We start from the raw sequence: 23,600 nt of genomic DNA on the forward strand, positions 1-23,600 counted from the left end.
GCTGTTTTGTGATGTATATAAATGACCTGGATGAAAATGTAGATAGGATGTAAGTTTGCAGATGATACTAATATTGGTGGCAAACAATACAGCAGGATATAGATGAGTTGCAGGTATGGGTGGAGAAAAGGCCAATGGAGTTTAACCCAGCCAAATGTAAAGTGTTGCATTTTGGTAGGTCAAATGCAAAGAGATAGTACACTGTTATGGGCAAGTTCCTTAAGAGTGTTGGCAATTAAGGCGAGAAGAGTTAAATTCAAAAGAGATGTGAGGGGCAAGTTCTTTTACACAGAGAGTGGTGGGTGACTGGAATAAGCTGCCTGAGGTGTGATAAAGGCAGAAGCATTAGAGACTTCTAAGGGACGTTTAGACAGACACATGAACGTAAGGAAAATAGAAGATTATGGACATTATGTGGGCAGAAGAGATTAGTTTGCCATTTGATTACTAATTTAATTTGGCGCAACATTGTGGACCAAAGGGTCTGTTTCGTGTGCTGTACTGTTCTATGTTCTATGTGCAGTGGTGCTAGACAATTTGTGAATCCTGTAGAAATTTCTCTATTTCTGCATAAGTATGACCTAAAATGTGATCAGATCTTCATGCAAGTCCTAAAACCAAATAAAGAGAACCCAATTAAATAAATAACACAAAATCATTATACTTTTTCATTTATTCATTGAGAAAAGTGATCTAATATTACATGTATTTGTTGGAAAAAGTATGTGAACCTTTGCTTTCAGTAACACACACAAAATGCTAGAGGAACTCAGTTCAGCCAGGCAGCATCTATGGAAAAGAGTATAGTCAACGTTTCAGGGCAAAACCCTTCAGCAGGTTTGGAGAAAAAAGGCTGAGGAGTAGATTTAAAAGGTGGGGGAGGGGAGAGAAACACAAGGTGAAAGGTGAAACTTGAAGGGGGAGGGATGAAGCAAAGAGCTGGGAACATGATTGGTGAAAGAGACCGTAGGCCATGGAAGAAAGAAAAGGAGAAAACGGAGGTGGGGGAGAAGCACCAGAGGGAGGTGATGGGAGGGTAAGGAGATAGGTGAGAGAGGGAAAAGGGGATGGGAAATGGTGTGTGGGTTGGGGGGGGGGTGGCATTACCAAATGTTTGAGAAATCGATATTCATTCCATCAGGTTGGAGGCTATCCAAACAGAATATAAAGTGTTGTTCCTCCAACCTAAATGTGGCCTTATTATGACAGTAGGGAAGGCCATGGGTGGACATTTCGGGATAGGAATGAGAAGTGTAATTAAAATGAGTGGCCATTGGGAGATCCCGCTTTTTCTGGCGGACGGAGTGTAGGTACTCAGTGAGGTGGTCTCCCAATCTACATCTCACTGATATACAGGAGGCCACTCTGGGAGCACCGGACATAGTATATGACCCCAACAGACTTGCAGGTGCAGTGTCGCCTCACCTGGAAGTACTGTTTAGGGCCCTGAATGGTAGTGAGGAAGGAGGTGAAGCACTTGTTCTGCTTGCAAGTATAAGTGCCAGGAGGGAGATCAGTGAGGAAGGACAAATGGACAAGAGAGTCACGTAGTCACTGTGGAAAGCAGAAAGTGGGGGGAGGGAAAGATGTGCTTGGTGGTGGGATCCTTTTGGAGATGGCAAAAGTTTCGGATAATTATATGCTAAATGTGGAGGCTGGTAGGGTGGTAGGTAAAGACAAGAGACACCCTATCCCTGGTAGGGTGGCAGGAGGATGGGGTAAGAACAGGCATGCGTGAAATGGAAGTAATTGGTGTAACACCCTTCTGCAGCAATAACTTCAACCAAACATTTCTGGTAACTGTTGACGGGTCCTGCACATTGGCTTGGAGGAATTTTAGGCCATTCCTTCTTACAAACTGTTTCTACTCTGCGATGTTGGTGGGCTTCCGTGCATGAACCACTTGCTTCAAGTCCTTCCACAACATTTCTATAGGATTAAGGTCAGGACTTGACTCAGCCATTCCAAACCACAGATTTTCTTCTTTTTAAACCATTCTGTTGTTGATTTACTCTTTTCTTTCAGATCATTGTCTTATTGCATTATCCAACTTTTATTATGTTTCAGCTGATGGATTGCTACCCTATCATTCTGTAAAATATCTTCAGACAATTTTGAATTCATTCTTCCATCAATGATTGCAAGCTGTCCAGGCCCTGAGGCAGCAAAGCAACCCCAAACCATGATGCTTTTTCCACTATGTTTCACGGTTGAGATGAGGTTTTAGTGTTGGTCTACAGTGCCCTTTTTTCTCCAAACATAGCAATGTGCATTTCTGTCAAAAAGTTCAACTTTTGTCTCATATGTCCACAGAACATTGTCCCAGAAGTGCTGTAGAACATTCAGGTGGTCTTTTGCAAACTTGAGGTGTGCAGCAAAGGTTTTTTTTGGGAGAGCAGTGGTTTCCTCTGTGGTGTCCTTCATGAACACCATTCTTGTTCAGTGTTTTACTTACAATGGACACATGAACAGAGACATTATTAAGTTTTAGAGATTAGAACATAGAATAGTACAACACAGTACAGGCCCTTTGGCCCACAATGTTGTGCTACATAAACCCGGCCTCCCATATAACCCCCCACCTTAAATTCCTCCATATACCTGTCTAGTAGTCTCTTAAATTTCACTAGTGTATCTTCCTCCACCACTGACTCAGGCAGTGCATTCCACGCACCACCCACTCTCTGAGTTAAAAAACCTTCCTCTAATATCCCCCTTGAACTTCTCACCCCTTACCTTAAAGCCATGTCCTCTTGTATTGAGCAGTGGTGCCCTGGGAAAGAGGCGCTGGCTGTCCACTCTATATACTTATGTCCACTTATACTTATGTCTATATACTGTGTCCACTCTTAATACCTTGCATACCTCTATCATGTCCCCTCTTATCCTCCTCCTCTCCAAAGAGTAAAGCCCTAGCTCTCTTAATCTCTGATCATATTGCATCCAGGCAGCATCCTGGTAAATCTCCTCTGTATCCTTTCCAAAGCTTCCACATCCTTCCTTTAGTGAGGCAACCAGAACTAGACACAGTACTCCAAGTGTAGCCTAATCAGAGTTTTATAGAGCTGCATCATTACTTCGTTACTTTTAAACTCTATCCCTCGACTAATGAAAGCTAACACCCCATAAGTTTTCTTAACTACCCTATCTACCTGTGAAGCAACTTTCAGGGATCTGTGGACATGTACCCCCAGATCCCTCTGCTCCTCCACACTACCAAGTATCCTGCCATTTACTTTGCACTCTGCCTTGGAGTTTGTCCTTCCAAAGTGTACCACCTCACACTTCTCCGGGTTGAACTCCATCTGCCATTTCTCAGCCCACTCCTGCATCCTATTTATGTCTCTCTGCAATCTTCGACAATCCTCTACACTATCCACAACACCGCCAACCTTTGTGTCATCTGCAAACTTGCCAACCCACCCTTCTACCCCCACATCCAGGTTGTTAATAAAAATCACGAAAAGTAGAGGTCCCAGAACAGATCCTTGTGGGACACCACTAGTCACAACCCTCCAATCTGAATGTACTCCCTCCACCATGATCCCCTGCTTTCTGCAAGCAAGCCAATTCTGAATCCACCTGGCCAAACTTCTCTGGATCCCATGCCTTCTGACTTTCTGAATAAGCCTACCATGTGGAACCTTGTCAAATGCCTTACTAAAATCCATGTAGATCACGTCCACTGCACTATCCTCATCTATATGCCTGGTCACCTGCTCAACTCTATCAGGCTTGTTAGAGACGATCTGCCCTTCACAAAGCCGTGCTGATTGTCCCTGATCAGACTATGGGCATTCTCTAAGTGCCCATAGATCCTAACTCTAAGAATCTTTTCCAACAGCTTTCCCACCACAAACATAAGGCTCACTGGTCTATAATTACCCAGACTATCCCTACTACCTTTTTGAACAAGGGGACAACATTCACCTCTCTCCAATCCTCCGGTACCATTCCCGTGGACAACGAGGATATAAAGATCCTAGGCAGAGGCTCATCCATCTCTTCCCTCGCCTCGTGGAGATTTCTGCAGGTCTTTTTCACCTCCTTCAGCATTTCAAATTCTGCTGTTGGTGTGATCTTTGCAGGATGTCCGCTCCTAGGGAGAGTAGCAAGGGTACTGAGTTTCCTCCATTTGTAGACAATTTCTCTTACTGTGGATTGATGAACACTCAGGTCTTTAGAAATGCTTGTGTAGCCTTTTCCAGCTTTATGCATCTCTACATTTCTTCTTCTAAGGTCGTCTGTCTGGAAGCTGTTTTGATTGAGGCATGGTGCACATAAACAGATCTTTCTTGAGAAGAGTCAGCTCTATCAGTGACCTGACTTTGTGTGTATTTTTTATAGGGCAGAGCATCTCTACAACCTATACCTCCAATCTCATCTCATCGATTAGAACACCTGACTCCAAATAGCTTTTGTAGAAGGCATTACCACAGAGGTTCACATACCTTTTCCATCAAATACCTGTGATATTGGAACATTTTTCGAAATAATTAAATAAATAAGTATAATGTATTTTGTGTTGTTTATTTAATTGGGTTCTCTTTAACTAGTTTTAGGACTTGCATGATGATCTGATCACATTTTAGGTTATTTATGCAGAAATAGAGAAAATACTCCAACTTTTTAGCACCACTGTATATTAATCATAACAAAGCTAATTTGCTCAAATAATATCAGAAATCTTCTGTCAGGGAAGGACAGTCTCTCAGTTTACTATTTAACTTGATAATAATGAAGTTTTTTGAGAAAGTAGACACAGTGGGTCATAATTTACCAGACAAGACATAGCACACAAAATCAAAATCTGCATGCCCATCCTTAAATGGGCTGGGTTCAGAGGACCAATGTAATTGGGTATGTCATACCTTCACATTAGATAGCAAGGCATGAACTGCAATGGGGCTAGAACAGCATATTGCAAAGATCAATTTCCTCACCCCAACCCAACACAAATCACTCATGATTGACTTTGACAAAACTTCATGGACTTTAATTTTAATAGAATATTTTAGGAATACAGAGGAAGGAGGGTGGAAGTTATAATTTATTTGATGATTCTTGGGGATCTCAATCAAGGGAATCATTCATGGGTAATGTAATACTTTGGCAGGTTGGTAGTATTAAGTAAAGATTGGACACAATGCGTAGGTGGTTCCAACAACTGTCAGCAACTGAAAAAGATGATGCTGCAAATTGATGAGTAATGTTAATAAGGCTAAAAGAACATCTTTTCTGCTTGTTTTTCAGAAATATTGTTAAAAATTATAATTGAAAAAATAACTATTGTAAAAGAGATTAAAGCAGCTAACAAGACTTGCAAAGGAGCCATGAGCCAAATAATATTCGCCATCTCTTCACTAACATATGATTTTTAGACTTGTTTACCTTCCCCTATTTTGAAAAATCAACTTCCCACCAGTTACTTAATTCTGTTACACGAGGAAATCTGCAGATGCTGGAAATTCAAGCAACACACAAAAATGCTGGTGGAACGCAGCAGGCCAGGCAGCATCTATAGGAAGAAGCACTGTCAACGTTTCGGGCCGAAATGTCGACGAAGGGTCTCGGCCCAAATGTCAACAGTGCTTCTTCCTATAGATGCTGCCTGGCCTGCTGCATTCCACCAGCATTTTTGTGTGTTACTTAATCCTGTTGTCATGTTTTAAAACTAAATTTAATAATGAAGCTTACTGTTTTATCAATAATTTCTTTATCTCTTCTGGTGCTCAAGATTCTGGACATGATGCTCCCTTGTGTCAATTTCTTTTATCAATTCATCTTTCTGGTATTAATCTTTCACATCATTTAGTGGAGTGTTAATTCGGAATGATAATCTAATATACCGATTTAAGACTGGTTTTTGTTTCTTGCAGTCATGGCAATAAAGAAGTATTCTCCTGTCGAGGAATTAAATTAGCAGTGGACTGGTTTTTGGAAAGGGCCCATAAAGATATTACTGTGTTTGTGCCTGCCTGGAGGAAGGAACAGTCGAGGCCTGATGCCCTAATCACAGGTAATCTCAATTGGTTTGTATTGATATATGAATTAAAAATTGGGAGTGTTGCAGTTGATAGAATAGCATGATATATTCATAGTCCTGTTTCAATTTTTATTTTAGTTCTAAGATTTGAAAGAAGTTTTATACAAAATTATTGTTTGGGGTTTAAGTGTTGTAATGTGTTGGAATCATAATTTTTTTCCAGCAGTTTATGGCTATGGAGCACAATCTAGGGAAGAGAAAATATTGTTCCATAGAAAAATACAGCTGGCCTGTATTTAAATAGATTGTGTATCTGTTCCTTTTAAATACTATACAACATAAATGATTTTGTTGACACTACATGCAAGCATATTTCTAGATGTAAAGTAGATTGTACCTCAAGCTGTTTCTTGCCTAAAAACCAAGGAAGCCTAAAATTGCTACTTAAAAAGTATTTCTCCTATTTTCATATAAAAACAGTTGTTTTTCACATTTACCACATACTGTAGAAAAACAACAGGTCAGGCAGCATCTATGGAAAGGAACAAACAGTCGAAGGATCAGGCCAAGACCCTTCATTAATATCCCTTAATATCTACATTACAAGCTGTTCTTTTAACATAACTTTTAAATTAGGAATCCCAAACAACTTTCAGATGCTCAGTCAGATTTGATGAATATTTTTTAAAAAATGCTACAAAATGTTCAGGGTATTGGGGCAGTTAAATAAATGCTATTTGCTGAAAGATAATGAGACTTGATTTAGTGACTTTTAGGAACAAAAGTAATCTGTTTTGCCTGCTATCATTTGGTGATATTGTTGCTCTTTGACCGTGTACCTTCCGTTGTCCAATTTTCCTTAATACTTACATTACAATCTGTTCTTTTACCTCAGTAATTGATGCATGAATGTTCACTGATGACACAAAATAGACGGGAAAGAAAGTTGGAAACAGACATAAAGCTGTGTGCTGCAGCTGGATGAGCTTCAGCTCATACAGGAGAATGAGCAAACAGCATATGGAAGAATAAGGTAGTTGATCTTGTAGCACAGTTGCAAACTTGCAGGTACGATGCTGTGAGCAGCACTGAGTCATGGCTGAAGAAGGTCATAATTGGGGCTGAACATCTAAGGATACACATTGTATTAAAAAGACAGATAGATACACAGAGGAGGTGGCTCTATTGGTAAAAAATGAAGTCAAATCCTTAGAGGTGACATAGGATTGGAAGATGTAGAATCCTTATGTATAGAGCTAAGGAACTACAAGAGTTAAAAGGCAGTGATAGGGTGTGTGTGTGTGTGTGTGTGTGTGTGTATATATATATATATATATATATATATATATATATATATATATATATATAGATTTCCCCCGCAATCCGAAGGTAGAGCGTTCCTTTGAAACCGTTTGTAATCCGAAATTTCGTAAATCGAAGAAGCAATTACCATTAATTTATATGGAAAAAATTTTTGAGCGTTCCCAGACCCAAAAAAATAACCCACCAAATCAAAGCAAATAACACATAAAACTTAAAATAACACTAACATATAGTAAAAGCAGGAATGATATGATAAATAAAGTAGAAATATTGTAAGTACGGTGTAGTTTCACTTATCAAACTCTGGAAGACAGTGAGCCAAAATCGATTTGGCGGAAAAAAATCGGCACGTACATGCATATGTATGCACATGCGTATGCACCTACACGCATACGCACACATACGCATGCGCAAACAACTGCCAACACAAGGCTTCACGGTCATTGTAGTCTTTCTCGGGGTAAACACACGTATAAACTGGGTGTCTTTTTTTTGTAAAAGCGAAAATCCTCTTTGGTTAGCGAAAACAGGTACTAATGTAGGTCTTTCATAACAGCGAGCTGTTGTAAGGCAAACATTCGAAAAGTGGGGGCCACCTGTATATAGGTTTCTGAGCAGTAACCGAGATGTGGGGTACAAATTACAGTGGGAGATAGAAAATACATATAAAAATGGCAGTGTTACACGAAGGATGGGTGACTTCAATATGATTGGGAAAATCAGGTTGGTGCTGATTTTAGATCCCAAAAGAGAATTTGAAGAATGCATAGGAACTGGCTTTTTAGAGCAGCTTGTGTTTGAACCCACTAGGGAAAAGGCAATTCTGGACTGGGTGTTGTGTAATGAACCAGATTTGATTTGTGAGTTTAAGGAAAGGAACCCTTAGGAAGCAATGATCTTACTATGATAGAATTCACCCTGCAGACTGAGAGGAAGAAGCTAAAATCAGATGTATCCACATTACAGTGGATTAGAGGCATGAGAGAGGAGCTAGCCAAAGTTCATTAGAAGGGGACTCTAACAACAATAAGGGCAGAATGACAATGGCTGGAGTTTATGACAGCAAGTCAGAAAGTGCAGGATAGATTCATCCCAAAGAAGAAATTTTCTAAAGGGAGGGTGAGACAACCATGGCTGACAAGGGAAGTCAAAGACAGCATAAAAGCAAAACAAACGGCATATAATATAGCAAAAATTAGTGGGAAGCTTTAAAAGTCAAGAGAAGGCAACCAAAAAAGCAATAAGGGAAGAAAAGATTAAATATGAAGATAAGCTAACCATTAAAATAAAGTGGATACCAAACTGTATTTTCAGATATACAAAGACTAAAAGAGAGGCGAGAGTATATATTGGTCCGCTGGAAGATGACGTTGAAGAAGTAGAATGGGGAACAAGGAAATTGCGGACAAGCTCAATAAGTATTTTACGTCAGTCTTTACTGTGGAAAGCACCAGCTGTATGCCAGAAACTGGAGAGTGAAAGGGGCAGAAGTGAGTGTATTTGCAACGACTAAGGAGAAGGTGCTTGGGAAGCTGAAAGGTCTGAAAGTAGATAAGTCACCTGGACTAGATGGACTACATTCCAGGGTTCTGAAAGAGATTGGTGAAGAGATTGTGGAGGCATTAGTAGTTATCTTTCAAGAATCACTGGTTCTGCAATGGTTGTGGAGGACTAGAAAATAGCAAATGTCACTCCACTCTTTAAGAAGGAAGACAAAAGACAGGAAATTATAGGCCATTTAGCCTGACTTCAGTGGTCAGGAAGATCTTGGAGTCCATTATTAAGGATGAAGTTTTGGGTTACTTGGAGGCACTTGATAAAATAAACCAAAGTCAGCATGGTCTCCTTAGGGCATAGGTGTCAAACACATGGCCCACGGGCCATATCCGGCCTGGCGTACAATTATATTCGGCCCACGAGATCATTTTAGATAGATCTATTATTTTAATTATTAATGGCCCGGCGATATGAAGCGCTGATAACACACAAACTACAGATCCCATAATGCAGCACAACAGCTGCCGATAGGCTACCCGGGAACATTCCCGCGTCAAGCGTCTGTTGCTGTATACAACGCTATTCTGAAGTCAAAGCTAACCCCTAACAATGGCGAAGAGAAAAGTTGATTCTGAAAAAAAGAGTCTTTCAAAACCAATGAGTATATGTTTACTGACATTGCCGGTAAACCCGTGTGTCTTATTTGTGGAGCTAATGTGGCTGACATAACAACACATCTCAGCGTCTTAAACCTTCAGCTCCAGGGACGTGACCACATGATCACTGACATGTATGATGCAGTGAAGGCATTTCAAGTGAAGCTGCTCTTATGGGAGACACAAATGCACCAGTGCAACTTGCCTCATTTTCCCTGTTGCCAAGTAATGTTGAACCAGGTCGGCGCAATGATGTTCCCAAATGCGCACTTTGCTGATAAACTGAGCGCACTTCGCACTGAGTTCGCACGGCGCTTTGGTGACTTTGAAGCACAAAAAATTAATTTCGAGCTGCTTCGCAACCCATTTGCCGTCGACGTGGAAACTGCACCTGTACAGATTCAGATGGAGCTGATAGAGCTGCAGTGTAATGGGACACTAAAGGCAAAGTACGACACTGCAGGGCCCGTACAGTTTATTCGCTCCATTCCTGAAGCAATGCCTCAGCTCCGTCTACATGCAGCTCGAACCTTGTGCATGTTTGGTAGCACATATCTGTGTGAGAAGCTTTTCTCGGTGATGAAGATTAACAAAACATCACACAGGAGTCCATCCTGCGAATCTCCACAACACAGAACCTTACACCAAACCTAAACGAACTTATTGCCAGGAAAAGATGCCAAGCATCCAGCTCTGACAAAACGGCATAAGAGCAAAGAAAACTGAGTGTTTTGATTTGTTGTTGTTTTAACTTTTGCTGAAAAGCAAAAATTTTATTTATATTTTCAGAGTTTTTTTGCAGCATGCTCATATTTCTAACTTGTATAATACTGACAGGAGATATTTTTATGGAGAGCAAAATATTTATTTAAAGTTTTAGTTTTTTTTTGGAATAATATTCCTGTCTGTTTTTATTCATATTTATGTTCAAAAAATGTTTAGTTTTAGTGTGTTCAATAAATGTTTATCCTGTTCAGCCTGCGACCTAAAGTGTGCTTTGAGTTTTGGCCCCATGTGCAATTGAGTTTGACACCTCTGCCTTAGGGGAAAATGTTGCCTGACAAATCTGTTGGAATTCCTGGAGGAAATACCAGACAGGATTGACAGAAGAGAGTCAGTAGATGTTGTTTACTTGAATTTTCAGAAGGGCTTTTAAAAGGTGCCACATATGATGCTCTTAAGCAAGATAATAACCCATGATATTACAGGAAATATATTAGCATGGATAAAAGATTGACTGACTGGCAAGAGACAAAAAGTCAGAGTTAGTTGGGCCATTTCTGGTTGGCTGCCTGTGACTAGTGGTGTTCCACAGGATCATTGTTGGGACTGTTTCTATTCAATTATATGTCAGTAACTTGGATGATGGAATTGATGGCTTGCAGATGATACAAAGATAGGTGAAGGGGCAGTTAGTGTTGAGGAAGCAGGAGTCTGTAGAAGGACTCGTGCAGCTTAGGAAAATGAGTGAAGAAGTGGCATATGGAAGGCAGTGTAGGGAATTGTGTGGTGATGTACTGTGGTGGAACGAATAAAGGCATAGATTATTGTCTAAATGGGCATAAAATTCAGAAGTCAGAGGTGAAAGGGGACTAGGGAGTCTGCATGCAGCATTCTGTAAAGGTTAACTTGCAAATTGAGTCGGTGGTAAGGAAGGCAAATGCAATGCTAGCATTCATTTCAAGAGGCCTAAGATATAAAAGCAAAGGTGTATTGCTAAAGCTTTATAAGGCATTAGCCAGGCCAAATTTGGAGAACTGTGAGCAGTTTTGTGCCCCTTATCAAAGAAAGGATGTGCTGGCACTAGAGGAGGTTCAGGAGAATTATCCCAGGAATGAAAGAGTTAACATATGAGGAGCGTGTGATAGCACTGTGCCTGTATTCACCCAAGTTTAGAAGAATGAGGGAACCCTCCTAATATTGAAAGGCCCAGAAAGAATGGAATTGAAGAGGAAGTTTTCTGTAGTAGGGGAGTCTAGAACCGGACGGCACACCCTCAGAATAAAAGGATGTCCCTATAGAATGGAGATGAAGAAGAATTTCTTTACCCTGTGTGTGGTGGATCTGTTGAATTCACAGACGGTTGTGAAGGTCAAATTACTGAATATATTTAAAGCAGAGGTTGATAGGTTGCTGATTAGTAAGGGTGTTAAAGTTTACAGGCAGAAGGCAGGAGAATGGGGTTGAGAGGGATAATAAATCAACCATAATGGAATAGTGGAGCAGATTCCATGATATTCCAGGCATTCATCATTATCATTGTCGGAATGAGCTTGAGCAAAAAGATGGAAGAGGTACCAAGATATTTCAATATGACTCCCAACATCCAATCAAGAAAACTATCTAGGTAAAAATTTGAGGGGACACAAAAGTACACTTCACTGTAATTCTTGTATTGGTGAAATCAATGATTTTAACATTATTATTTTAAAAGGAACCCTTTGTCAAAGAATGCCTGATAGTATTAGGGTATGAATACATAAAAAAGGTTGAAATGGAAGAACAAAAAATAGGGGTCAAAACAAAATGTGATAGAAGACTAGGTTCTTTAACAATTAAAGAAAAATTGGTATTACTAGCTTTTGATTTGTTTCAGGGAAACAAGATGACTTTGTGAAAATATGGTTTAAGGTTTTAAACAGTCATAGGGACATTATTTCCATGAGTATGACAGAAGTTTTACAGCTTTACTGGAAATTGGCAAGTACATTAAGGAGTATATGAGGAGGAAATAGGTGGATGGGTCACTTGAAGGTGGGTGTGTCTTTGTGCTGAAGGAATTCTAAAGTAATCAAAACTATGTACTTTCACCATTGAACTAATGCTTACAGTGGAACATTTGAGGTGATAACCTAAAACTTAAGTTTCCAGAAAGGGCTGGAGCAGTAGTGTCTCCATTCCTATGTATTGCCATTTACAGGAAATTATGTACCCCAAGTCTTGCTGTACTGTAATACTCTCCAGGGCCTTGCCATTTGCTGTGTGTGCCTTGGCCAAGTTTAACTTTTCAAAATCCATCACTTTGCATTCATCTGAGTTAAATTCCATCTGCTATTCTCTTGGCTAACTTTCCCATTTGATCTAGATCCTGTTATAACTTTGGACAACCTTCTTTGCTGTTCACTATACTATTAATTTTGGTATCATCTGTCACCTTATTAATCATGCTACCTATATTTTCTTCCAAATCATTAATATATATTTACCAAGGAATAAAGGATCCAGCGCCACCCCTTGGTGCAAACCACTCATTATAAATATCCAATCTGAAAAAGCAATTTTCCATTACCATCCTCTGCTTTCCACCACCAAGCCAACTTTGCATCCAATTTGCTATTTTGCCCTGGATCTCTTTTTCTCACCTTCTAGACCAGCCTGGCATGTGAACCTTGTCAAAGGCCTTGCTAAAGTCCACATAGGCAGTGCCAACATGCCCTTGTCAGTCTTCTTGGTCACCTCCTCAAAAAGCTTAGAGAACAAAGCCATGCTGACAATCCTTAATCCTTATTTTGTGTTTCCAAATACAAATAAATCCTGACCATTAGAATCTCTTCCAAATAACTTTCCCACCACTGATGTAAGGCTATTTGGTCTGGTCCCTGGCTTGTAGCCCTTCTTAAATTAAGGCACAACATTAGCTATCCTTCAATTTTCTGGTACCTCATCCATGGCTAATGAAGGTTATAAAAATGTCTGTCAGAGCTTAGGCAATCTCCTCCCTTGCATCCCACAAATATTCTAGGATACATCTGGTCAAATCCCTGAACCTTATCTACCTTTAAGCAATGGAAGACCAACAACATCACCTTCATAATATCAATATGCTTAGTGATATCACTGTCCTCTTCCCTGAACCCCTAGTTTCCATGCCTTTCTCCATAGTAAATAGAGACAAAAAGTATTCACTTAAGACTTCGCCTATTTCATGTGCAGTTTCACATGTAGGTTATCACACTGTTCCTTAAGGAGACCTATTCTCCCGAGTTATCCTTATGATCATATTACACTTGCAGAATCTTTTAGGATTCCAGTGTTATCTCTGGGCCCCTTTTTGTCCTTCTATTTTCCTTCCTAACTTCACTCCTATATGTTATACCTCTCATCTCCTGACCAGAGTCTCTTTATCCCTAATCCTGCCATCCTTGTCCTTCATCTTAACAGGAGCATGCAGATTCAGAACTCCCCTATCGCAATTTTAAAAGCATCCCTCTTATCACACTTCCCTTTAGTTTCTCCCAATCAAGTATTGTTGGTTGATTCTACTGTTACTCATTAATGTTCATTCATTTTTATTAGGGCAATGCTGTTTATAAGAAACTGGTCAAAAATCCAAGATGTAGTCTAAAATTTATGTGACAAACTGAGCCATAAACATTATCAATAACATTATACATCTCTATTCATATTGCAAAATTTTATCTGATCTTTTTAAATTAAATCTGGTGTAATTGTTTTCTAATTTCCTCTTCTCATCCAGTTATTTCCCAAAAATAAACTTTGGCTCAGTGATGGCTCCCAGTAGACGAATCTGATCAGTCCCATTGCCGCTTTTCCCTATTCCCTTCCAGAAAAATTCTGCCTCACGTAACTATCAGCTCCCTTTATTGATACCTTTTGCCATTTATTTCTAAGAAATTTCAGATTCAGATTCAGCTTATTGTCATTTATAACCACAAATACAATGCAGTTAAAAATGAGACAACGTTCTCCGGAATGATATCACAAAAAAGCACAAAACAAACCACACAAGAAAAATCACATTATGTTTGGTAATCCCCAATCCAGAGTCCGGAGAGGCTGCTGCGTATTGATATCGCGCTACCGTCTTAGCACGTTCCCCGGAAAGGAACTACAAACCCATCAGACAAAACTAAAGCTACAAGACATACACAAAACCATATAGTTACATATAGTTATAGTTAACATATAGTTTCAACAGTGCAAATCAATACCGTAACCTGATAAAGAGCAGTCCATGGCATGGTTTAAAAGTGAGTCTCAAAGTTCTGACAGCCCATCATCTCACGCAGACGGTAGAAGGAAGAAAAACTCTTCCTGCCATGAACCTCCAGCGCTGCAGCTTGCTGATGCAGCACTTTGGGAGCCCCGACGACAGCCAACTCCGAGTCCATCCGAAAACTTCGAGCTCCTGACCAGCCCTCCGACACCGAGCACCAAGCACCGTCTCTGCCGAGCGCTTCGACCCCGGCATCAGCCGCCAAGCAACAGGCAAAGCCGAGGATTCGGGGCCTTCCTCCCGGAGATTTTTCCAATCCCACAATAACAGTGTCAGTGAAACAGGCATTTCAAAAGTTTAACCAGATGTTCCTCCATGCTTCACACGTTCATCTCCATCAAATGAGGATTGTACATGGCTCCCTACTTGACAGATTACAGATACTCATTCCAAAGTGGCCACTGCGCACTGCGTCGCACCGCCATCTTGAAGTCATGGGACTAAATTACAAGGAAATAATTTACAGTAACCAATTAACCCACCAGTATATTTGGATATTGTAGGAAACCAAATTCCTTGGAATCCCAGAGAATGTGCAAAATCCATGCAGTATTAGACATCAGGTTTGAACCCCTGTCCCTGAAGCTAAGTGGCATCTACATGCACTACTGCATCAACATTCTCCTTATTTGATGCTTCAGCTAATATTCTAGTGTGTTTACTAACTCAGATAGATAATTTAAACCTAGGATATCAAAATTAGAAATTGTACCTTGAAGTTAGAAAATGCTCAGAAATCCAAAGAATTTGGAGCAAATACCAAATTAAAAACTACTTTGTTTCCACAGATCAAGAAATCCTGCGCAAGTTGGAAAAGGATAAAATACTTGTCTTCACGCCATCTCGTCGGGTGCAAGGGCGGAGAGTTGTTTGTTATGATGATCGCTTCATCGTGAAACTGGCTTATGAATCAGATGGTATCATTGTATCAAATGATAACTACAGGGATTTGCAGAATGAAAAGCCAGAATGGAAAAAATTCATTGATGAGAGATTACTTATGTATTCTTTTGTTAATGACAAGTGGGTATTCAGATTTTGATAATAGAGTTTATCCTAAATATTATCATGAAAAGTATTAATATAACATCACTTCATAATTATATTTTATATCATTTAATTTCAGATTTATGCCACCGGATGATCCCCTGGGTCGCCATGGACCCAGCTTAGATAACTTTCTAAGGAAACGTCCTGTTGTACCAGAACATAAGAAGCAGCCTTGTCCATATGGTAAATGCATTTTGAAAAATAAAATTCCTGTTTATACTTCTCAGTTTCAGCTACATATGAACATTTAAATATTATTCCCAAGTAAAGAGAAGCAATTCCTTCACAATACAAGTTCAGTAGGACAAAAGTTCAAGTATCTTGTATATATTTGGTATATTTGACGAAGGCTTTGCTAACATTCTTGCAGTTTACAATTATAAGTGACCTGTCACATGTTGAGTCTTGGTTGTGAGGATGATTGCAAACTTCTTTCTATATTGAGGTATAAGAATTCTAACCAATCCAAAATTTCACATGCTTTCGAAGTGATACTAATATTTAATTCTTACATTTCAGATGAGGGTGCACACTATATGAGTAATACAGTGTCATTCCATTTAAAAGCATGAGAAATAGGAGTACACTATCTGGCCTATAGGGTCTGCTCTGCCATTCATGGCTGATCTGGCCGTGGACTCAGCTCCATCTAACTGTCTTTTTCCAATAAGTCTTAATTCCCCTACTATTCAAAAATCTATCTTACTCAGTCCTAAGTACATTTAATGAAGGAGCCTCTACTGCTTCCTTGGCTGGAGAATTCCAGAGATGTACTACTTGCAGGGAAAAGCAGTTTATAGAACATAGAACAATTATAGCACAGTATGGGCTCTTTGGCCTGCATAGTTGTGCAGACCTATATAACCCTTTGCCATGATCAATCTAACACTTCCCTCCTACTCATCCCATAATACTCCATTTTTCTTACATCCATGTGCTTAAGAGTATTCAAAATGTCCCTATTGTATTCTATTGCCAAGAGTGCAGAGAAGGTTTACAAGGATGTTGCCGGGACTTGAGAAACTGAGTTACAGAGAAAGGTTGAATAGGTTAGGACTTTATTTCCTGGAGCATAGAAGAATGAGGAGAGACTTGATAGAGGTATTTAAAATTATGATAGGTGTAGATAGAGTGAATGCAAACAGGCTTTTTCCACTGAGGCTAGGGGAGAAAAAAAACAGAGGACATGGGTTAAGGGTGTGAAGGGGGAAAAGTTTAAAGGGAACATTGGGGGGGGGGCTTCTTCACACAGAGAGTGGTGGGAGTGTGGAATGAGCTGCCAAATGAAGTTGTAAATGCGGGCTCACTTTTAACATTTAAGAAAAACTTGGACAGGTACATGGATGAGAGGTGTATGGAGGGATATGGACCAGGTACAGTTCAGTGGGACTAGGCAGAAAAATGGTTCGGCACAGCCAAGAAGGGCCAAACGGCCTGTTCCTGTGCTGTAATGTTCTATGGTTCTACGTATCAGCCTGTATCTCAGCAGCGCATTCCAGGCAACTACCATCATCATCATCATTATGTACCATGCCATAGAGTCATAGAAAAGTACAGAACAGAAATAGGCCCTTCAATCCATCTAATTTGCTGAACCATTTAAACTGCCTCCTCCCATTGACCAGCACTGGGACCATAGCCCTCTGTACCCATACCATCCATGTACCCATCCAAACTTCTCTTAAGCATTGAAATTGAGCTTGCATGCACCACTTGTGTTGGCAGTTCATTCCACACTCACACGACCCTACGATAAAAGCAGTTTCCTCTCATGTTCCCCTTAAACTTTTCACTTTTCACTCTTAACCCATGACCTCTGTTATAGTTCCACCCAACTCCGTGGGAAATGCCTGCTTGCATCTACCCTATCTATAACCCCCATAATTTTGTATACCTCTATCAAACCTCCCAATATTTTCTACATTCCAAGGAATGAAGTCCTAACCTATAAGTGGCAACACTTACTTAAAAAGAGAGCTTCGCGGGCATTTGGCCATTGCAGAGACCCTATCAGCAGCAGGAGCAGAGCACTGCAAACTAAATAAAAATACAGAAGAGATAAGTGGGGCGGCCATTGTCAGGAGTAGGCCGGTAGAACCATCAGACTTTGGTAGGCCGGCAAGAGTAGAACCATCAGACTTTGACTCAAAGGAGGCTTCGGTTCTGGCTAAATTTCTGTTAAGGTTTTCTTTTTGTTCTTCTCTTACTTTACCTGGTATAGTAAATGGTGGTTCTGTGTTCTTCATGCTGGATGTTGGAGACCTGGGAGACCCAGAGTCTCCCAGGGAACTACATCTGCGTGAAGTGCACTTGGCTGCAGCTCCTTGAAGACCGTGTTAGGGATCTGGAGCAGCAGCTGGATGATCTTCAGCTTGTATGGGAGAGTGAGGAGATAATTGATCAGAGTTCCAGGGAAGTAGTCACTCTGAAGTTGCAGTGGGTGAGTAGCTGGGTGACTGTCAGAAGAAATGTAAATAGGCAGTTACAGCAGAAGCAGCCCTGTGGCCATTCCCCTCAAAAACAAATATACTGCTTTGGATACTTTTGTTGGGGATGATCTCCCGGGAGAATGCCACGGCGACTGGGTTACAGGCACTGGGCATGGGTATATGGTGCAGAAGGGAAAGAGAGAGAAGAAGGGAACGGTAATGATAGGGGATTTGATAGTGAGGGGAACAGACAGGAGATTCTGTGGATGTGAACGGGACATATGGATGGTATGTTGCCTTCCAGGTGCAGGGTCAAGACATCTCAGAGCGGATCCACAACATTTTGGAGAGGGAGGGAGAGCAGCCAGATTTCTTGGTATAGGTTGGTACCAAAGACATAGGAAGAAAAAGCAAAAAGGTCCTGAAAAGAGATTTTAGAGAGCTAGGTAGAAAGCTGAGAAGCAGGACCTCCCGGGTAGTAATTTCTGGATTGCTTCCTGCACCACACCCCAGTGGGGGTAGAAACAGGATGGTTTGGCAAATAAATGTGTGGCTGAGAAACTGGTGCAGGGGGCAAGGGCTTCAGATTCTTGAATCATTGGAATCTCTTCTGGGGGAGGTATGACCTGTTCAAAAGCGACAGGGTTGCACCTGAACCTGAAGGAGACCAATATTCTCAGGGCAGGTTTGTTAGAGCTGTTGGGGGGGACTAAACTAATTTGGCAGGGAGGTGGGAACTGGAATGATGGGACTCAGGTTAGGACAGATGGTTAAAAAAAAAAGTAAAGATAGCGTGCAGTCAGACTGTCAGGAAGGGCAGGCAGGTGATGGGACATAGTCGCAGCCAACAGGGTGAGTATCAGTACATTAGGGATGCAAAATCAAAAAGGATAGCAAATGTGGTACTCAAGGTGTTGTATCTAAATGCGCATAGTATAAGTAATAAGGTGGATGATCTTGTTGCAATATTACAGATCGCCAGGAATGATGTTGTGAAGGATAGTTGTAGCTGAGAGCTAAATGTCCAAGGTTACACATTGTATCAGAGCGATAGAAAGGTAGGAAGAGGGGGAGGCATGGCAATACTGGTAAAGAATGGTATCAAATCAGTAGAAAGATGTGACATAGAATCTGAAGATGTTGAATCCTTGTGGTTGAGTTAAGAAACTACAAGGGTAAAAGGACGCTGATGCAGTTATATACAAGCCTCCCGTTACTGGCTGGGAGGTGGAGCACAGATTACAACAAGAAATAGAAAAGGGATGTCAAAAGGGCAAAGTTATTATCGTGATGGGAGATTTTAACATGCTGGTCGATTGGGAAAATCAGCTTGGTAATGGGTCTTAAGAGAGTGAGTTTGTTGAATGCCTAAGAGATGGCTTTTTAGAGCAGTTTGTTGTTGAGCCTACTAGGGGATCAGCTGTACTGGATTGGATGTTATGTAATAAACTGGAGACGATTAGGGAGTTTAGGGAAAAAGAACCCTTAGGAACCAGTGATCACGATATGATCGAGTTCAACTTGAAATTTGATAGGAAGAAAGTAAAGTTTGACTTAGCAGTATTTCAGTGGAGTAAGGGAAATTACAAGTCGTATGAGAGAGGAGTTGGCCAAAGTAAATCGGAAGCAGCTGCTGGGAGGGATGTCAGCAGAGCAACAATGGCATGCACTTCTGGGAAAAGTGAGGAAGGTGCAGGACATGTGTATTCCAAAAATAAAGAAATACTCAAATGACAAAAGAGTACAACCATTGCTGACAAGGGAAGACAAAGCTAATGTAAAAACAAAAGAGAGGGCATACAACAAAGCAAAAATTAGTGGGAAAATAGAGGATTGGGAAGTTTTTAAAGACCTACAGAGAGCGACTAAAAAAAAATCATTAGAGGGGAAAAGATGAAATATGAAAGCAAGCTAGCAAGTAGTATCAGAGGATGGTAAAAGCTTTTTCAAATATGTAAAAAATAAAAGAAAAATGAGAATGGATATAGGACTGCCAGAAAATGAGGCAGAAGAAATAATAACAGGGGACAAGGAGATGGCAGATGAACTAAATGAGTATTTTGCATCAGTCTTCACTGTCGAAGACACTAGCAGTGTGACAGATGTTGTAGTGTGTGAAGGAAGAGAAGTGAGTGCAGTTACTATTACAAGGGAGAAGGTGCTCAAAAAGCTGAAAGACCTAAGGGTACACAAGTCACCGAGACCAGAGGAACTGCACCCTAGTGTTCTGAAAGAGGTAGCATTAGAGATTGTGGCGGCATTAGAAATAATCTTTCAAAAATCATTGGACTCTGGCATGGTGCCAGAGGACTGGAAAATTGCAAATGTCACTCCACTCTTTAAGAAAGGAGGAAGGTAGCAGAAAGGAAATTATAGACCAGTCAGCCTCAGCTCAGCGGTTGGGAAGATGTTAAGAGTCAATTGTTAAGGACGAAGTGATGGAGTACTTGATGACACAGGACAAGATTGGACAAAGTCAGCATGGTTTCCTTCAGGGAAAATCCTGCCTGATGAACCTGTTGGAATTCTTTGAGGAGATTACAAGTAGGATAGATAAAGGGGATGCAGTGGATGTTGTATATTTGGACTTTCAGAAGGCCTTTAACAAGGTGCCACACATGAGGCTGCTTATCAAGTTGAGAGCTGGTGGTATTACAGGAAAGTTACTAAGTTGGTTAGAGCATTAGCTGATTGGAAGAAGGCAGTGAGTGGGAATAAAAGTATCCTTGTCTGGTTGGCTGCCAATGACTAGTGGTGTTCCGCAGGGGTCGATGTTGGGACAACTTTTTATGCTGCATATAAATGATTTAGACTATGAAATAGATGGCTTTGTTGCCAAGTTTGCAAATGATACAAAGATTGGTGGAGGGGCAGGTAGCATTGAGGAAATAGGATGCAGAAGGACTTAGATTAGGAGAATGGGCAAGAAAGTGGCAAATGAAATATAATGTTGGAAAGTGCATGGTAGTGCACTTCGGTAGTAGAAATAAATATGCGGACTATTTTCCAAACGGAGAAAATCCAAAAAATCTGAAATGTAAAGGGACTTGGGAGTCCTTCTGCAGAACACCCTAAAGATTAACTTGCAGGTTGAGTCGGTGGTGAGGAAGGCAAATGCCATATTAGCATTCATTTCAAGAGGTCTAGAATACAGCAGCAGGAATGTGTTACTAAGGCTTCATAAGACACTGGTGAGGCCTCATCTTGAGTATTGTGAACAGTTGTGGGCTCCTCATATTAGAAGAGATGTGCTGGCATTGGAGAAGATCCAGAGGAGATTCACAAGGATGATTCCAGGAATGAAAGTGTTATCATACAAAGAACATTTGATGGTTCTGGATCTTTACTCACTGGAATTTGGAAGGATGGGGGGGTGGGAGAAATCTCATTGAAACCTTTCGAATATTGAAAGGACTAGACAGAGTAGATGTGGGAAGGATATTTCCCATGGTGGGAGAGTCTAGGACAAGAGGGCACAGCCTCAGGATAGAGGGGCGTCCATTCAAAACAAAGATGCGGAGATATTTCTTTAGCCAGAAGGTGGTGAATTTGTAGAACTTGTTGCCATATGCATCTGTGGAGGCCAGGTTGTTGGGTGTATTTAAGGAAGAGATTGATAGGTTCTTGATTGGATATGGCATCAAAGGTTGTGGGGTGAAGGCCGGGAAATGGGATTGAGGAGGAGAAAAAAAGGATCAACCATGATTGAATGGCGGAGCAGACTCAATGGGCCAAATAGCCTAACTGTGCTCCTATGTTTTATGGTCTATTCAGTCTTTCCTTACAGCTCAGGACCTTCAGACCCAGATGCATCCTTGTAAATTTTCTGTACACTCTTTCAAATGTATTTACTTATTTTCTCTGTGTAGGTGACCAAACTTGCACACATTACTCCAAATTAGGCCTCACCAGAGTCTCTTTCCCAGACCCTGATTGTTCTTGGCTTTTCTACAGAAGTGGTTTACTATTGTGTTACTCTGACCCCAGCTATTACCAATATTCTTCAGAGAGCGTCTCCCTGGCATCAGTGGACTTATGATATGCACCAGCTGCTCATACGACCATCCACCCCTGCTCCCATGGCTTCATGTGACCCTAATCAGGGGCTAAGAAGGTGCTACAACTTTCTCAAGGGTTAGAGAGGGAAGGAACACCTTACACTTCCTCTGGTAGAAACATATCTCCACTCCACCACCCATGGGAACTACCACTTGCTGTGTATGTAAAAAAAATCCTACCTAACTTTGACATCTCCCTAAACTTTCCTCCAATCACCTTAAATGGATCTCTTCTGGTAAATACCTTATTGATCCCAAAGGAAATTATAGTGTTACTGTAGTGTTACAAGTGCGCAGATATACAAGCATTAGAAGAGAATTAAGAAAGAATACAAAGTAAGTTACCTCAAACAGTCTAGCAGGAGGGGGGAGGTCATCACTTCCATGGCTATAAGTTGACTCATTATAGCACTTAATGGCTGGGGGTAAGAATGACCTCATATAGCGCTCTTTGGAGTAGTGCGTTTTTTTTAGTCTATTACTAGAAGTGCTCCTTTGTTCACCAAGGTTACGTGCAGAGGGTGAGAAACATTGTCCAGAGTTGCCAGGATTTTCTGTCGGGTCCTTTGTTCTACCACAGCCTCCAGTGTGTCCAGTTTGACTCCTATAACAGAGCCAGCCTTTCTAATCAGTTTAGTGAGCCCGTTGGCCTCATCTGTGTTGATGCTATTACTCAGCATACCACCGCATAGAAGATTGTACTAGTGACAACAGACTGGTAGAAGATGTGAAGGAGAGGCCTGCGTACTCCAAAGGACTTCCAAAGGGTATTGGCTATTGCCACTCTGGGGGAAAAAGGTGCTGGCTGCTTCTAACATTCTTATACACCTCTGTCAAGTCACCTCTCATCCTCCTCTCTAAAGAGAAAAGCCCTAGCTCACTCAGCCTTTTCTCATAAGACATATTTTCTGATTTAGGCAGTATCCTCCTGGTAATCTCTTCTGCGCCTTCTTTAAAGCTTCCACATCCTTCCTTTGATGAGATCAGAACTGAACATAATACTCTTAAGTGTCATCTAACCATAGAGCTGCAACATTACCTCACGGTTCTTGAACTCAATACCTCTGGCTAATGAAGATCAGCATACCATACGTCTCCTTAACCACACTATCGATTTATGCGGCAACTTTGAGGGATCTATGAACCAAGATCCCTCTATCTTCCACACTGCTAAGAATCCTGCCATTAACCTTATACCCCACCTTCAAGTTTGATCTTCCATAGTGTATCGCTTCACATTTTTCTGTGCATCTGTAATTTTATACTCAGCTCTGCATCCTGTCTAGATGCCATAATAATCTACAACAACCTTCTACAGTATCCACAATACCGTTGGCCTTCATGTCATCTACAAACTAACTAACAATCTTCCAAGTCAATGACAAACATCATAAAGAGTAGGGATTCTAGAACAGATCCCTGCAGAACACTACTAGATGCCCTCTGCTTTCTGTGGGCAAGCCAATTCTTAATCCATGCAGCTGTTTCCATGGATCCCATGCCATTAGACTTTCTGGATGAGCTTACAATGGAGAACACCTTACAAAAATGCATAGACACCACATCCACTGTTTTACTTTCATC

General features: G+C 40.9%; 1 protein-coding gene across 2 annotated transcripts in view; it reads left to right on the forward strand.

Moving 5' to 3' along the window:
- Positions 1-23,600, forward strand: part of LOC140726813 (probable ribonuclease ZC3H12C) — a 90,349-nt gene that overhangs the window by 59,585 nt on the left and 7,164 nt on the right. For both annotated transcript variants that reach the window (XM_073043662.1, XM_073043663.1), the window contains 3 exons: positions 5,880-6,019; positions 15,268-15,502; positions 15,606-15,712. In XM_073043662.1, the coding sequence (XP_072899763.1) occupies positions 5,880-6,019; positions 15,268-15,502; positions 15,606-15,712 (482 nt within the window). The remainder of the gene's footprint in view (positions 1-5,879; positions 6,020-15,267; positions 15,503-15,605; positions 15,713-23,600) is intronic.

This window comes from Hemitrygon akajei, chromosome 4 (assembly GCF_048418815.1).
Source record: "Hemitrygon akajei chromosome 4, sHemAka1.3, whole genome shotgun sequence".
NCBI classification, from domain to species: Eukaryota; Metazoa; Chordata; class Chondrichthyes; order Myliobatiformes; family Dasyatidae; genus Hemitrygon; species Hemitrygon akajei.